General features: G+C 34.9%; 1 protein-coding gene across 2 annotated transcripts in view; it reads left to right on the top strand.

The window, feature by feature from the left end:
• Positions 1-15,753, top strand: part of LOC149566184 (uncharacterized) — a 30,958-nt gene extending 15,205 nt beyond the window's left edge. For both annotated transcript variants that reach the window (XM_089819593.1, XM_089819594.1), the window contains 5 exons: positions 11,855-11,969; positions 12,111-12,619; positions 12,811-13,147; positions 13,262-13,384; positions 13,929-15,753. In XM_089819593.1, the coding sequence (XP_089675719.1) occupies positions 11,855-11,969; positions 12,111-12,256 (261 nt within the window). In that variant the 3' untranslated portion in view covers positions 12,257-12,619; positions 12,811-13,147; positions 13,262-13,384; positions 13,929-15,753. The remainder of the gene's footprint in view (positions 1-11,854; positions 11,970-12,110; positions 12,620-12,810; positions 13,148-13,261; positions 13,385-13,928) is intronic.
• Positions 15,754-16,352: the final 599 nt, after the last annotated feature.

Genomic DNA, 16,352 nt, shown 5'->3' with positions numbered 1-16,352 from the left:
TGTTGTACTTGCTATTACAAATGGTTGTGTTGCTGATTTCAAAGGGAAGGTCATAAATAGTACAACAGCAACCGTATTGACAATAGACCCATCAATACCTGAAGCTGAATGCCTATGGTCCAAGGTAGAAGAGCAGATTGACATTTCTTCATTGTCATCATTTTCAAGAAAGACTGGTAGAACAAGAAATTCAAACACAATTGCAGCTATCTTCCAAGACTCCCAAAAAATAACAGAGCCCTTTGAGGCTACGTTAAAGGCAACAATCAAATTCACTAAACAAGATCCTTTCTGTTATCCAGCATGCCCACTTCATGTGAATGGAAAAGAGTGCAAGAAAAAATGTATTGAAAGCAATAACAAGACATGGTTTTGTTATAAATGCAAAAAGACCATTCCAGAATGCAACTATCAGTATTTCTTGCAAGTTAAGCTGCAAGATCATACAGGTGCCATTTGGGCTGTTGCTTTTGATGAAGTAGCAGGTGAACTACTACAAATGCCTGCCAGAGATCTATACATGTTGCAGTATGATAGCCAAGTTGATACTACTGCTGAAGGGGTCATCAAAGCTATCTATTTCAACACTTTTGTACTAACCCTTTCAATAACAAGTGATTTTTACAACTCTGAAAGTAGAATTGAAACTACCATCACAAAGGCAACAAAACTGGACTTCAGTACTCAAAACGAGTCTTTGCTTTCTGATATATCAGAAATAAATGCTTTCAAATAAAGTTGCTACGAAATATCCATCACCCTACAATAGTATTGTTTGAACAAATAAAAAAATAAAGTACACATGTACTATTTCCTTTTGAAACCTTTATTCAACTCAACAATGTAATCCACAATTTTCAATCGAGAATCTCTGGAATTTTCAATAATTAGTAGTTTTATATCTCATTGTGTTCAATATTTTTATTCGATATGGAATAAAACTAAAAAGAGAACATATTGCATTATTAGATACCTTTTCTAAAGTAGTTTTTGTTGAACTGTACCTTTTTTTCTACAACACTGGGACTTTTTGCTACTCATTTTAATATTACTTTGGCTCATTCCCCATCATCCCTTCTCTATTTCTGTCAATTACTTGACTGCCACACTTATTCCAGATGGTGTTGTTGGCAGCTACTATTTGTGCTATTTGTACACATGTTTTTGCATTTGGGTTTTTATGGAATAATGACGTTGTCCATTCTCCTGAGTTTTCCATTGCTCCTGCTGGCAGCTCCCAACAATAATTTGATATAACATTCCATGTGTACCCTAATGTTATTACATATAAACATACTCTGTCAAAGCTTAAAATATACAGTGTATGCTAATCACAAGTTTCAATGTATGCACATACAAACACACCAACATGGTCTTGTAAGCCTATGCCCCATATGTATATCTATGAAATGAATATTCAATAGTGATAGTAACAATTGAAGGAAATCGTATTCAGTATCGAAGGAATTTAAACATGTCTACAGGATCTGTAGCTTTCTTCATTCTAAAAAGTTTCCTAGAACATATAAATGCCTATATATATAATAAATGAAGGACTATCTATAGTCACTAGCTTTATATATCTATGATGATCTAATGAATGAATACACATTCCTTCGATAAATTAGATACAAATATGTATACACATCCTTCTATGTAGTGCCAGCAAACTTTGTGGTTGTCGTAGCAATCTTTAAAAAGTCTTCAGCAGCTAACACTTTGTTATTGCTCTTAACTTGGCCCTCTCAATTATCTTCAATCTTCAATACCATGTTAAAAACATGGGAGAAAATCACATAAGAGCTTTGACAAAATCCTCGCTCAATACTTGCAATTTTAAAACAAATACCAAATAAATCATGGCATACAATTAGCAGGAAACTTTGTGCTCACAACATCAATCTTTCAAACCTCTTCAGAAGCTAACACTGTGATCTTTCTCTTAAACTGTTATTGTCAATTATGTGTAGTGTCCTCCCAAATCTCTTCCTTTATTATTTTGGCAACCACTTCAAGCAATCTTGCCTCGCTACCACAAACAATCGTGAACAACTAACCAAGTAGATAAAGCTAAAAGTTTGTACGCTACCACAGTCCAGTCTTACCCTTTGGCTCTTATTTCACTATCTACGTTAAACATTGAGCCTACTGTGATAGTCAAAATATTAGTACCTAAAACTGAAAATATTATAATAAAGGAAATCAATATCCTTTTCTACAACCCCTTGTTTATTTGATGTTTGCCAACTCAGGATTGGTAGTTGAGCTAGGATAGGCAATCTTCTCCAAGACCTAGCATGATCCATCACCAGAAATCAACAACAATCGTCCAAATTAAATTTTTTACTAAAAGTTTAGAAAATAATTATTAAAAAAAAGTCATTACTTTCAAACTTTTAGATGATAGTATTAGGTTTCTCTTATATTACAAAGCAAAAATGATCAAACTCTTCTTTCTTATATGCATAGACTTTGAATGTGAATGTTAAATGGATTTTTCATAGTTAGGAACAAAAGGGTTTGGTTGGCCTTCAAAGGATTTGAGAGAGATAGGTAGTAGACTCGTTGTTAAAAACGTAGATTTGAATTTGTTCTAATTTAAAATTTACTCATTTTTTACAGATTCTTCTAGATTTTGAATTTGTTCTAATTTAAAATTTACTCATTTTTTACAGATTCTTCTAGATTTTGAATTTGATAAAACAAAAATGTTTAGTTACTTTACATGTTAACAAAGTTATAGTATGTTTATTCACTCTTATCTACAATATTATATAAACTGATTATATACATGTTAATCATTGTTGCTTTGCAAACCCAATTGTTTGTTGTTGTTAAAATCTTTAACCTTGGTCATTTTTAAATTCATTATTTCTATTATTGTTCTATTTGTACTCTTTACTTATATTTATCATTGTTAATATAGGCTGAATTTGTAAAAAATGCAGATGTTCAATACAATTGCCAAAGAAAAAATGAATTATAAGAAAGCTAAGAATCAAGCATATTACAATAGACACAAGGAATAAATTTCAGCTAGGCATCGTATCCAAAGATTAAAACAAAAATCCTCCTTAAATAGAGAAATACCACTTCAAATTACAAACTGCATTCAAACACAAAATAATAAATGACTGTTTACACAAAGTCAAACAAGTACCCTAGGAAATAACTGTGATTCTACACTTGACCCCTCACTATTGGTGCATTCAAAAGACAAAGACAAAATGAGCATGTACCAAACTCAATTAATGTAGACAACATCCAAACTGTGTCGGCCCACAACAACAACCAATACTTGCTATTATATCAACACCTACATTCAATACAAAGTTTATAGAATCAATGAAACAATTCCGAAAACACATTGATGCATTATCAAATGTCAAAACGTGCACTATATGTAATGAAAGCTACACAGGCATGATCATAAAAAAGAATCTTCCAGATACCATGTGTTTTAGATGTTTGACTGAAAGAGGGACACATCGATTCTTTGCAACAAACAACTTAGAACCAGGTAGACAGCCATATGTCCTGAAAGTCCTCACCCAAATAGAAGAAATGCTTATTGCTAGAGTATCCCCTATTCTACAAGTGACACATGCAAGAGGATGACAATAGAAATATAATGGTCATACTATAAGTTTTCCCCAGGATATTTCAACCATTTCCCATCTTTTGCCTAGAAGGTTACAAGACATAGAACTTGTTATTATACGTCGAACAAACCTACAAGGAAACAATTATGATTGCTATGTGAACAAACACAATGTTTTGAATGCACTAAATTACAAAATAAAGAATGACCAATACTACAAGGATGTTGTTATTGATGTGGATGCATTTGATCTATTACCTGAAATAACCACTGATGTATCAAACATCCCTCACAACTTGGGGACAACAATAGAAGATAGAACAACAACAATCAAATTAGATGATCGTCTTGATGATGATGTATACTCCCACAATACATCATCATTCATTCCAAAATTGCCTATGAGAACTAGATACATGCAATCAAGTACATGTATTTATGCACAAAAAGTTTGAAGAAATATACAGAATTATAAAACTAAATACATTCAATAGTCTGGTACTTCATCACTGATCATTGCCAAATGCCAAAATAGTAGCAAGATAATATTAAATGTCAATTGATAGTTGCATATTTGATATTTATCTCTATAAGTTAGCATTTAATAGAGATCATTGCCAAATGCAAAAATAGCTATGTTACCCGGGGATGCGTTTCTGGCAAAAATTGACCCCGTCCCCATGTCTCCACGTCCCGGAAACTCGGAAACTTCTGGAAACCTTTCCCTTGGCTGTCCTATAAAATTAATGTTTCAGTTTTGATAATTTGTTTGATTTCCACTCTCATGTGAACTCTAAAGTAAAATAATTTAACACAAACATTATATGTTAAGGTTCTATAATTTATATAAGCATGCATTATCCATGTGTTTATATGAATATTTAAAATTTCCTTGTATATTTAAAATTTTCCCTACTTTTTATATAGCTGTTCCCACTGCCGTCCCCTGCTCCGAGAAAAAATAATCCGTCCCAGAAACCCGTTTCCTCGTCCCTACGTCCCCCCGTCCTAGAAACCTGGGGTAACATAGAAAAATAGTAGCAAGATAAATATTAAATGTCAACTCAAAATTACATATTTAATATTTATATCTGCAAGTTAGCATTTAATAGTGAGATTTTCAGTTTGTCAAAGTTCTTGATTCTGAACTCCACTGCAGAACACCTCATCATAATTAAAATTCTTATATGGTGAGAGATCCCACTAACTACTAGGAATTTGAAGGTGGAGACCTTAATGAGCTTATATTGGGAAAATTATGTTTTTAGATTCATTTAAGGGTTTTCTGGATGCAAAAATAAAAGTCAGAAAATGTCCATTTAGTTATATTTTGACATGTTGCACCTTTGGGTGCACATGTGTACATGCCTGGGTGTACCTGACGCCCAGGTGCCTAACCCTTCAGCTTACCCGTACCTAGATGTACCGAGTACAGGTGCAGGACACCCTAACAGCATACCTGGTAACTTACCTTAATATCAATCCGTTCAAAAATTAAGATTTTTTCAAGAGTAACAACCATCAAAGTCAAGAAATGAATTCCAACTATGGACAAGATCATCACTGCTAAGATGACTTGGAAACTAAAAAGTGCTTTGTCAACAGAAATTAAAGCAGTAAACATTATTAACGGGCTGGAAACATAGGATGAATACCAGAAGAAGGCAATATTTAAAATTATAAAAACTATAATAATATTCTAAACATATCAAGTTTATAACATTTTTTGTTTCCTTAACAAATATGGCTACTATGATAAGAATCATTGGCACTTCATGCCTATTAATGAACAAAATGGTTTAATCCATCTAACTTTAAGGCAAGAACAATGGTATGCAGTTCTCCTAAAGATGGCAGCATGAAAGAGAATTGTGATGGTGCATCAAAAGGGCACCAAGGGTCCTCGTTTGCTAGATGTATAGCTAGGATTGGAATATATGTTCCCTTGCTTAGAGTATGCAAATATTGTGTCCAAGAACCAACAACATAGCAATATGGCAGAAGTAAAGGCTGCACTACTCAGGGTCATGTTAGAAATGTTACAAGATTCAAGAAGAGTTGGCAGCTTAACGGATTTCCGGATGATTGATTGACAAACAGAGGAACAAATGTGTTCCTTATAAAGAATTACAAGGACATTGTTTCTAAAAGAAACAACGTAGACTGAAGACGGAATTAGAAACAAAACTAGAGACAGGATAGGAAACATTCCTATCTGGACTGAAGAAAAAAGAGACGGGATAGGAAACATTCCTATCTAGACTAAAAGACGGACTACAGACAAGTAGTTGACTATTATAGAAAGTATAAGATATTATCTTAATACCCTCCCTTAATGGTCAACGTACGGATGTCGGAACATTTTGTGATAATTGAGACCCTCCCTGGATCTACAGAATGCTGAAACCAAGAAGCTTTGCCAAAAGAGTGCTATGACTCAAAATAAGTTGCATTTACAAAACTTCGTTTTTGTGGAAAAAATGGTAAAACCTAGAATCTCACACAACCTTGCGTATTACAGACAACTTGAAATGATTTTTGAGGAGAAAATCAACAAACCTAGAATCTCACGCAACCTTGCGTATTACAGACAACTTGAAATGATTTTAGAGGAGAAAATCAACAAACCCATAAAAAATAGAAACAGATTCAAAAGGCAAAAAATGCAGCTTCGCCTTGATCAGTTTCTGGAGAAGTCGGACGCTGCCTAACACCCAGAACAAGTTGATTGGTGTTTCGATATTCGAAGATTGCGATGCGCTGCTTCCAGGTTCCATAATTGCGACCATTCAATTTGGAATTATGTTTGAGCAGAATATTTGTCAGAGATGCCATGGCACGTTTTTCAATGAAAAGTTGTGAAAATCTGTGAAGGCACGTTCTTCGAGGCAAAAATACGAAAGACCCAGAAGAATCAGAGAATGACCCAGAAGAGAGCTCGGAAAACCCTAAAGGAATCTGTTGTCGTTTTCTGGATCCGCTGGCTTGAAAATCGAGGCACTCAGAAAAACGGACGACAACCCAGTTGAGCTCTCGAAAAACCCATCAAGAATCTGCAAACAAAATTTTTTTTCGACCCCAAAAATTAGGGTTTCGAAAAAAAAACGGCCTTGGCTGAAAAAGGCTTGAAAAAACTTCAGATTTCTTGATAAAAAATGGCAGATTTTTCTTCAAGGATCGATGTGCATGGATGAATGGGGCTAGAGTGTGCTGAACAAACACAGGTAGACTCGAGTTCGGGAATTTCTCTAGGCCGAAAACCCTAAGCGGGTTTTAGAGAAATTCAACAGAAATAATTTTGAAAAAATTTAAACAAATAATTTCACGAAGAAATTATAAATTTTTTCGAAAAAATTTAAGTAATAGCTCTGATACCATGTTACAAGATTCAAGAAGAGTTGGCAGCTTAACGGATTTCCGGATGATTGATTGATAAACAGAGGAACAAATGTGTTCCTTATAAAGAATTACAAGGACATTGTTTCTAAAAGAAACAACGTAGACTGAAGACGGAATTAGAAACAAAACTAGAGACAGGATAGGAAACATTCCTATCTGGACTGAAGAAAAAAGAGACGGGATAGGAAACATTCCTATCTAGACTGAAAGACGGACTACAGACAAGTAGTTGACTATTATAGAAAGTATAAGATATTATCTTAATAAGAAAGAGATTACTGATTCTGCAAATTCATCTTGCAGCGAACCCTCAAATCATTACAAATGCCAACATATAAATGAAAATCATTACAAATGCCATCATATAAGGGAAGTCAAGGGATTTAAGGATAGACAAGATGGTGAGTATAACAAGCATACTTGTATCTTTCAAAAATTTCCCACATCAAAAGAGAGAAAAACTCAGAGGCAGACAGGTTATCGAAGTCAGATGAAGGCATTAAGATTGTGGTCTTTATGGATTTTAAAAAAAGCTTGGGTTGGGGAATTTTAAGGCAGGTACGAAGGCCAAGCTTCAAATTATAAATGCAGCAAAATTGTTACTGTCTATCATAAGTCAGTACATGTGGGCTGGGGCTGGTATTTCAATGGTATCAATTCTGTATCTCAATTTCCCAACAAACCATTACAAGCAGTCTTAAGGTTTCATCAAGTCAGTTCAAAGTGACCATTACTACAAAACAATGTTGGCCAACTTCTTTCTCTACACTTGAAAATCCATGATGGTGTTCTAGGAGAAAGTCTGCCCTTTGATAGCTTGAAGAACATCTTCACCTTGTTGGAATGAAGGTGTCTCAACCTTACAAATCCTGGCATTGATTTTGAATTTATTTGCAAAATGTATTTATTATATTAAATAATTAATTGCCTACAAATGTTTAGTCCTCTAGTGGGACCCACAAGCTTGGTGATGACTATATGACACATGTTGCAGATGTGGACCAGTGCAGGAGATACCTTTTTCATGGAGGAACTGGGTGCCAAAGTTAGCTTATGACAAATTGTACGATAATGTGTTATTCATAGAAAATTAAGACAATCTCTTACAGAAATAAGTTGTTTGGACAATATTATGATGGATTCTTAAGACAGCTGTAAGATGCATTAGAGCATCTATCACAGCTCAAAATAGAAAATATTGGGTATCCAACATCAAATGTTTGAATGGGGAGTTAATTGGAGTTGTACATGTGTCATTTGCATACTTTTTGGTGGTTGAAACACGGTGTCAAATGTATTGCACAACCCCATTCTTGCTTCATCTAGAAGCTTCCTTCCTAGTTGTATTCCTCTATAAAAGGTAATCTTGGAGAATATGAGTTTTTTTAGATAAAGCGTTATCCTGCTGAAATTGATTTGAAGTGTTGGATAGATTGTCGAAGACACTGGTTGAAGAAGTATTGTACTGCTATTGTATCATAATAGTTGTTTTAGCAATAAAAGGTACAGTGCTTTTAAAGCGTGTGATTTTTCTCTCAGCGCTGTTTGCCCCATAATATATTGTGTGTTTATATGATATAATAGGGTGGTGAGAAAATGTGAGGGAGTGGCAAGGTGGCATGGATGAGATTTTGGCCAAAGCAAAAACAAAAGTGAGACTAGTAGCAAGAGAAAAAGACAGGCTTCAAGTTGGCAATAAGGGTCCTCCCATTCCCTCATTTCTCATCTGGTCACTCATTTCTCGTCTGGAGTGTACATGGGGATATAGATATTTTTAGAGTGGCAGCAGGTATTGAACAGAGCAGCATTAAAGCTTATGTCAGGATGATGGAGGCACAAGCTCAAAGAGGCACATTAGTTCCAATTCAAGAAAGCCAAAAAAGACATCATGGTCAGCCAATTGGAAGCCCCATCACAAGGAGGTTCAAGGCTAGGGGTGCTGATCCTTTTTTCCAAGGTCAATAATGGCAAGGGTGAAGGTATGTGCCCAGGTTTAGTCTTTTTGATAGTCTGTGTCATGGTAAAGGAACCCAAAACTATGTCAAACAATTTTTTGTACCAAATGAGCAATACAATGGGTTCAATCCTTGTCCATAGAATACACCCAAAAAATAGGTTTGAACAATGTCACACTAATAGTAAAGGGACATAGCAAAATACACCACCATCTATATATTAATGGTTTAGACCAAACGACATATGTTTTACCTTTTATGCCCTTCTAGTGGTCTACTTTAGGGTTGGATGTAGATTAGATAGATTAGACCAAAAAACAATTAAAATAAAAAACGTTTGAAAAAAGTCAAAAAATGAGTTTTTATGCCAAAGCATGGCTTGGTCCTGCCACTGCATTTGAAACTCACCACCTGTTCACCTAAATTCAGCCCAGGTCTGTCTGACAAACTTTAGGCCAAATTTGAGTGCCTGTGGCACACTTTGCTGAGAAGTCGATCAGTTCAAGACTTTAGTAATAACCAAACCAGACTTCACTACCTCAAGGAAAAATCTGGTAACTTCGTAGAAAACATTTCAGTGTGAGCTCTACCAAACTCAGTACATAAATTTCAGCTTACTACACAATACTTACCTTTCCAAAAAAACCTAAACGATGAAAACCTCTTTCATGAAATCGAAAACCTTGAATATTGAAATGCACATTTTCCTTTAAATTAAAAGATGGTATATATACAGCAAAAACATGAACAGAAATTCAACACAAGATTGATTTAGCACAAAGAACAAAAATTCAGCAAAACAAAATAAATAAATAAATATAATAAACTAATTGATCAATTTACATTGTTCACATACTGAGAAATTATGAGCAAGCACAAATTTGAGCCAGTTTAACATAATGCACAAACACTGCTCCCTCAAAAGATTCAAAACCTTATAATCTCTTGTTTATAGAAACTATCAAACCTAATCAAAGAAAATCATAATCATGGGGGCAAGAGGTCGTGTTTTGAGGAGAAACAATGGAAGGTGGGTGCATGGTACAAAATAACTATGAAAATACTGTTTTTTGATAAAAACAGATTTAGCTATAATTTTGTAAACAAACAAAAGGTTCTGATATACCAAAAGATACAACAATTTACTGATTCCACAATTAATTTAATAGACCAATAGTCATAGACTCAGACATACAATGAACCATGGTTTATATGGAGAGATGCCAAAAACAGAAAGTATCTATTGTGCATAGAACATGGGTACATTGTAACAAGCTCAAAAAACATATTTATCATTAATTGATGATTTAGTAAATGCTTCTCTTACTCTTATTGCCCATTGCCTCACTTTTAGCAGATTCAAAACAGCAACAAACATCAGTTTTAAACACATATTTATGAGATTTTAATCATTTGTTTTTTTTTCCTTTTCATGTGTTTAACATTAAGACAGCCCTAAACTCTCAGGGACAGGTGGGGTATGTTTGGACATGCTGGAGAGGACAGGAAATCTTCTAGAAGACTAATGATAGGGGGAAAGAACAGAAATATATCTTTATAGGGAACATCTGGGACATCCGAAAGCTTTCAAAAGAAAAAGACAATGCGGGGGCCATCCCTTTGAACTTCCCATGTTATCAACATACTAGAAGCATCACTCAAATACCAAGGACACATTCACATGCAAGACTGAATTGAATGTAAACTGTCAATTCATTACCAACAGGGCCACATAAATAAAACTGGAAGTGCATAAATCATATGTTTTATTATTCTGTATATTGCTTCCAACTTTTTGTGCATAAATACATGTACCTGACTCCATGTATCTGGTTCTCATATGCTTCTGGCTACTGGGCAACTAGAATGCATCTTTTTGTTTCAAGTCTTATTTATTTACTCACAACTGTGGTGCATTCTAGTTGTACCATAGACAGCATCGTTCTCATACTGGTACCTGTACTGGCAACTTGATATTAGGTACACAGGTCTTAAATTTTTGTTTTGTAAGGAATCTAAAGTAGGCAGGTAGGGTTATTTTTCTGGGAGTCTAAACTTTGGTGCAGTCACATTGCTTATTTCAAGCGTTCAGAAAGGCTACAGTAGATTTCTTTTTGGATCACTTGTTAATTATTCTATGGATGGCTGTGCTTTGACAAATATTTGGGACACATAACTAGTTCAAGGGTTTTGTAGTGAATATATGGGATATTCTTGTTATGCTCAGAGCTGTACTACAGAAGCAGCAAGGCACGTAATTTTGTGATTGTGCACTAAAAATAAAGTACAGTCAGACAAAAAGAGATAAATTACAAATGAAAACAATTTTTATGTAACATGAAATAACACTGAATTAATTAAAATATAATATAAGTAGACGACAAGTATTATATATGTCAAAGTAAAAGAAAAGCAAAAGAATTACCACAATAATAAATAACTTCTCTTTGAAAAGTAAAGTCATAAGTTACAAAAGTACAACAGGTCTTCAAATAACAGTTAAATAAATCAAACAGTCTCCTCAACAAACGGTTCTTAATAAAAATATACAATTCATGTATTCATTTATATAAATGTATCAGATAAAATAATTCTTAAGAACATAAAATCCTTAGTAAATAAAATGGCCTGAGACTGATATATGTTGTCATATTCAATAGACGTATTTAAGATATTTGTACTGGTCATATTATTGATTGCATTTGCCTTGTATTTTATGAGAATGCTGCTATTTGGACTTAGTGATCTTATCACCTTGGACATGGTTTTCGATGTGATATATACTAGTGTACAGGGATAGTGTTCAGGACCTCCTATGTTCTTGAGTATGGGATGATGATGTGTGTGTGTTTGTGTGTTGGTCCTGATTAACTTATTGGATACTGTACAATTTTTACAGGGTGCAGGACTCAGGAACCTGGGGAACACTTGTTTTCTCAATGCAGTTGTGCAGTGTCTAACATATACTCCGCCTCTGGTCAGTCACCTCAAGAATACACATCATTCAACTCCATGTAAGTTATTTACTTGCATCAAACTGATTTGTTTGAACATCTCTATCACATTTGTTTTGGCTTGAAGTTATTCACATTTTTTAAACTGTTATTAAGCTCCATTTTATGTATGGCTGAGCTGATGTGCCGATGCAAATTCAGGTGAACATGACGGATTCTGTGCATTCTGTGCACTGAGGGAACATGTAAATACAGTATTGTCATCATCTGGGCAAACTGTTGAGCCTTCGCAGCTGGTTGATAATCTAAGCAGTATCCTTTCCATGTATTGTTTTCTAAATTTGTAAAAATTGACATCTATTTTCTGTCTGCTTTTTTCAGCTCTTTTTTAAATTCTGTTTGTGCTGCTTATTTTAGCAAACTATTTCATTTTCTTGCCGTATCTTCATAGTTTTTATAGACCATGTCATTCACCATATTTACACTATTATAATTGTTTATTCTTGCTGATGTCTTTTCCTTAATTTATTCATTTATACTTATCATCTTCTTTTGAGAAATATCAGCAAGAAGATGCACATGAATAAATGCACTGTTTGCTAGAAGCTTTACATAAAAGTACATTATCTCCGAATGCTGCTCAAGCATGATTGCTTTTGCAAGGCGATAGCTTTGTGAAGGAATTGTTTGGTGGTCGATTAAGAAGTCAGGTTTGTACAATAAATTAAACTTTTATATATAATACAAGGCAATATCATTTCATATGTATGATTGTAAAGCAGTAACATCCTAGTCTGCTTTTCCCATTTATGGTACATTGGTCGATGGGTTGCATTTGTCTTGTTTTGTCAAGTAAAGAATGCTTGAAGAGTGAGATTTATATTGGTTCCACTTTTTTCAGATAAGATGTGTGGAATGTGCGCACTACTCTGACAGTTTTGAGCCCCTGATTGATCTAAGTCTGGAAATCAACAATTCAGATTCAATAATTCAAGCCTTAAGAGTCCTTTACTGCAGTGGAAACCATTGAGTGTGATGACAAATATGAGTGTGAGAAATGCAAGCTTGGAAAGTCTGTATATAAACAGCTGACAATTGACAAGGCACCTGAGGTCCTCTCAATCCAACTGAAGTGCTTTATCAATACCGGGACTTTTGGGACCAAAATAGTTAAAGATGTGTCATTCCCTCAAATCTTGGATTTGAAGCCATATGTTAATAATGGCCAGGATATTCAGGTATTATTAGCCGCTTTAACAAAGATTAGAATATATATGTATGCTTAGCTTTTTGCTGGTTTATAACTCATTTCCATCTCAACATCTGATACAACTTGTGTACATGAATTGCAGGGAGATTTGAAATATGAATTATATGGTGTACTTGTTCACTCTGGATGGACAATGAATTTTGGGCATTATTACAGCTTTGCCCAAACTGCACCTGATGTCTGGTGCAAGTTGGATGACTCACAGGTTTCAATTTTTTCACTCAAATATTTTTAATATGTTAATCTGCTCGTATATTGTTTAAAAGTACCTTTAGTGTGATCTTTGAAGCTATTGTAATCTTGTTGCTGATCAGGTGACTATATCTCATGTAGCCTGTGAATGACACTCACTGTAAGCAATAAAATGGAGATGAACTATTTATATTTAATATGTATTGCAGATGTTCTTAGCTATTAGGTCAAAGCTGTTTTGCATAATTGTTCTCATTTAGTGTTTATGTTCTTGTGTATTGCTGAACATTAATGCAGTTATTCACAGTTTCTGCTATTGTGTACCTACCTGGCACATGAAATTTAGAAACTTTCATTGGCTACAAAATATTATTTGTGTAGACAGATTTTTAGAAAGTGCTCTTGACAGCTACTGTTTGTGAAGTATTACACACTATATTTTAAATTGGTTATTAACAACTCTTACTTTTTTAAAAATTTCATTTCCTTGTTTAAGTGTTTTTTGGGTTTGTGTCTGGGCAGCAATGGAGTTTTAAATTTCGATTTTTCTTTTCCAGGTGAGTGTTGTGGACATAGGCACTGTACTTCAACAACAGGCGTACCTTTTATTCTATTATAAACAAGGAGCTGAATGGTTTCAAGATTCAGCAACTAAAATCTCAAAGAATATACCAGTAGAATCTTCAAAGTCTGTATTGGATGATTCTAATGCCAATGATAATACTGATTCCTTGACAGATAAGGAGTCTCCCAGAGCAATGTCTGATTTCAAAATGGTCATGATTCTCTTGGAACAACTTATGACAGACAAAACAGCCTGAAAGAGCAAAACATCATGGTTAGTCCTGGCTTTACATCTGAAGCTACAGAAAGTCTGAAGCAGGAGAATATGTGCAAGGCTAATGATCTTCTATCTGGTGTAATGGACATGCCAGGCAAACCAGCAAATCGAATTATCTCCAGGGAGAAAGAAGTTGCAACAATACCATTTGTCCCTACAAGTTCACTGTCAGCTGAGGGACCATTTTCTGCAAGTTGTTCACATTTATCAGGCAAGGAAAAGGCCTCCACAGAACCAGTTGTGGGTTTTCAAGAAATGCAGCAAGATGAACAAACACCTAAGCATTCAAGGAATATGGTAGGAGAGGATAGTGAGGACATAAAAAAATATATAGACTGGGAGGTGAAGAAATGCTAAAGTCTTCATCTAAAATCAAGCCACAGGGAGGTGTGGAAGTACCAAAGCACTCAAGGAAATCCGGTATTGACATTGTGATCAGTTCGGACATGAATTGTTCACAAGGTACGCCAAATTCTATTAAAAAGCATTGAGCAATATGCCTGGTGATCGATGTGCCTGCTTGCTGCAGTTTGTTCCATCTAACAATAACTCATTTCAAACTGCAAAGAAAGAAACTACTCCACCTAGCAGGAAAAAGAGGAATTCCCTAATTAAGGATTCTGTCAGGGGTAAAAAACAGAAGCACAATGCGGTTCAGCCCAAAAGTAGTCCTAGAGCAAGAAGTTCTAATGCTGCTGGGTCATCTGTACATTTCAGTCAGGACTCACAAGAGAAACATGAAACCTTTATTACTATAGAAAATGATCCATACATCTTTTGGGATGAAATTGAACAAATAAATCAGTATTCATGCAGAACCAGTGAAGTCAGATCTAACAGTAAACTAGAGACATCATCTTTATGTTCCCTTGCAGAGTATAAAAAAGCTATGCTCCATAAGGTAAATGTGCAGAGACCCAAGCCACTAAAAGGTTGATATTTGGACAGTGATGCATTTACTTGGTTGGACTCACTGAATCCCATTTGTCTATTTGTTTTTCTGGAGGAGTCGTAATTGATACAGCCAAGTATAGAATATCTGCTACTGAAGCTGGTGATGGTTTGTGTTGTTCACTTCCACATGTACTTCAGACATTTCTCTACATTGTTCTCTCTTCATTTTGAGACTTCTTTGTAAATTGTAATTTGAAATTTTTATTGTTTCTCAAGCCTGATACCAATCATCATGTGAGAGAAATCAATATAGCAGCTGAGTTTAGTAAGGCTTATCTGTTTGGCACAAAAGAAAACTGTCTTATACCAAGGAAGCAACTGAGCCAATCTCTTTGTCAATAAGGGTGCAGTTTTGCTAGTGTATCCTTTGTAATATTTGTAGCCACTGATTTTGAGGAATGATCCTTGATCTTCCTCTTACAATAAGACATACATTTGAGATCTACCATAAGAGTGGGGACCAATGTGAAAATCCGAGTCTGAGTTGATGACAATTTCCTTAAATGTTGGTGTATCCAATTTTAGTTAGAGGATATCAAACAATCAGCCCTTATTCAAAATTGAATGTGTTTCTCGTTATAATGGAATTTCAAGGCCTTTGCCTGCTTGGATGCTTTTGATGTATGATTTTGAATTTTTTTTAAAAATACAGCATTAAAATATACTGCCTTAAAATGTATGTTTTCCATGGGTGTTTAAACAGTAAAATAATATTTACTTTTCATGCTGTATGGGAGGAATTGTTGTTTATTGTTATTTCAAAGCCTTTCATTTGAAATGGTGGTTCCTTGATTGTTTTGCTCACTATCAAGATATTTGTCAAATGGAAAAATTCAACTACCATCTTTGGAACTTATCAATGAACAATTCTTGGAAAGTAAAATGCATAGTAAATATCACTGCAAACCCACAATTTACAAGGTGTTGAAGCTTCCACTGTGTATCCGTGAAGCAAAATAAATAGACTTATTGCCAGGGGATCCGCATTCTATGGATCTGGAATAGGCTCTTACACCTTTGCCCTCCTACCCGAAGCCCCCTTCCTTGCTACCTTATCCTCTACCGCTGCCACCCCCGCTTCTCATGTGGTCTCTACCCTTGCCTCCACTGGATCTTTTACAGGTTTGAGGTAACAGTATTAGAGATCGAATACTGCATATCTGCCTTTTTCCATTCAGTCATCTTG

This window comes from Cupressus sempervirens, chromosome 3 (assembly GCF_028749045.1).
Source record: "Cupressus sempervirens isolate cs-2001-9-10 chromosome 3, ASM2874904v1, whole genome shotgun sequence".
Classification (NCBI taxonomy): Eukaryota; Viridiplantae; Streptophyta; class Pinopsida; order Cupressales; family Cupressaceae; genus Cupressus; species Cupressus sempervirens.
The sequence above is the reverse complement of the archived record's forward strand: the minus strand, read 5'-3'. Positions and strand labels throughout refer to the sequence as shown.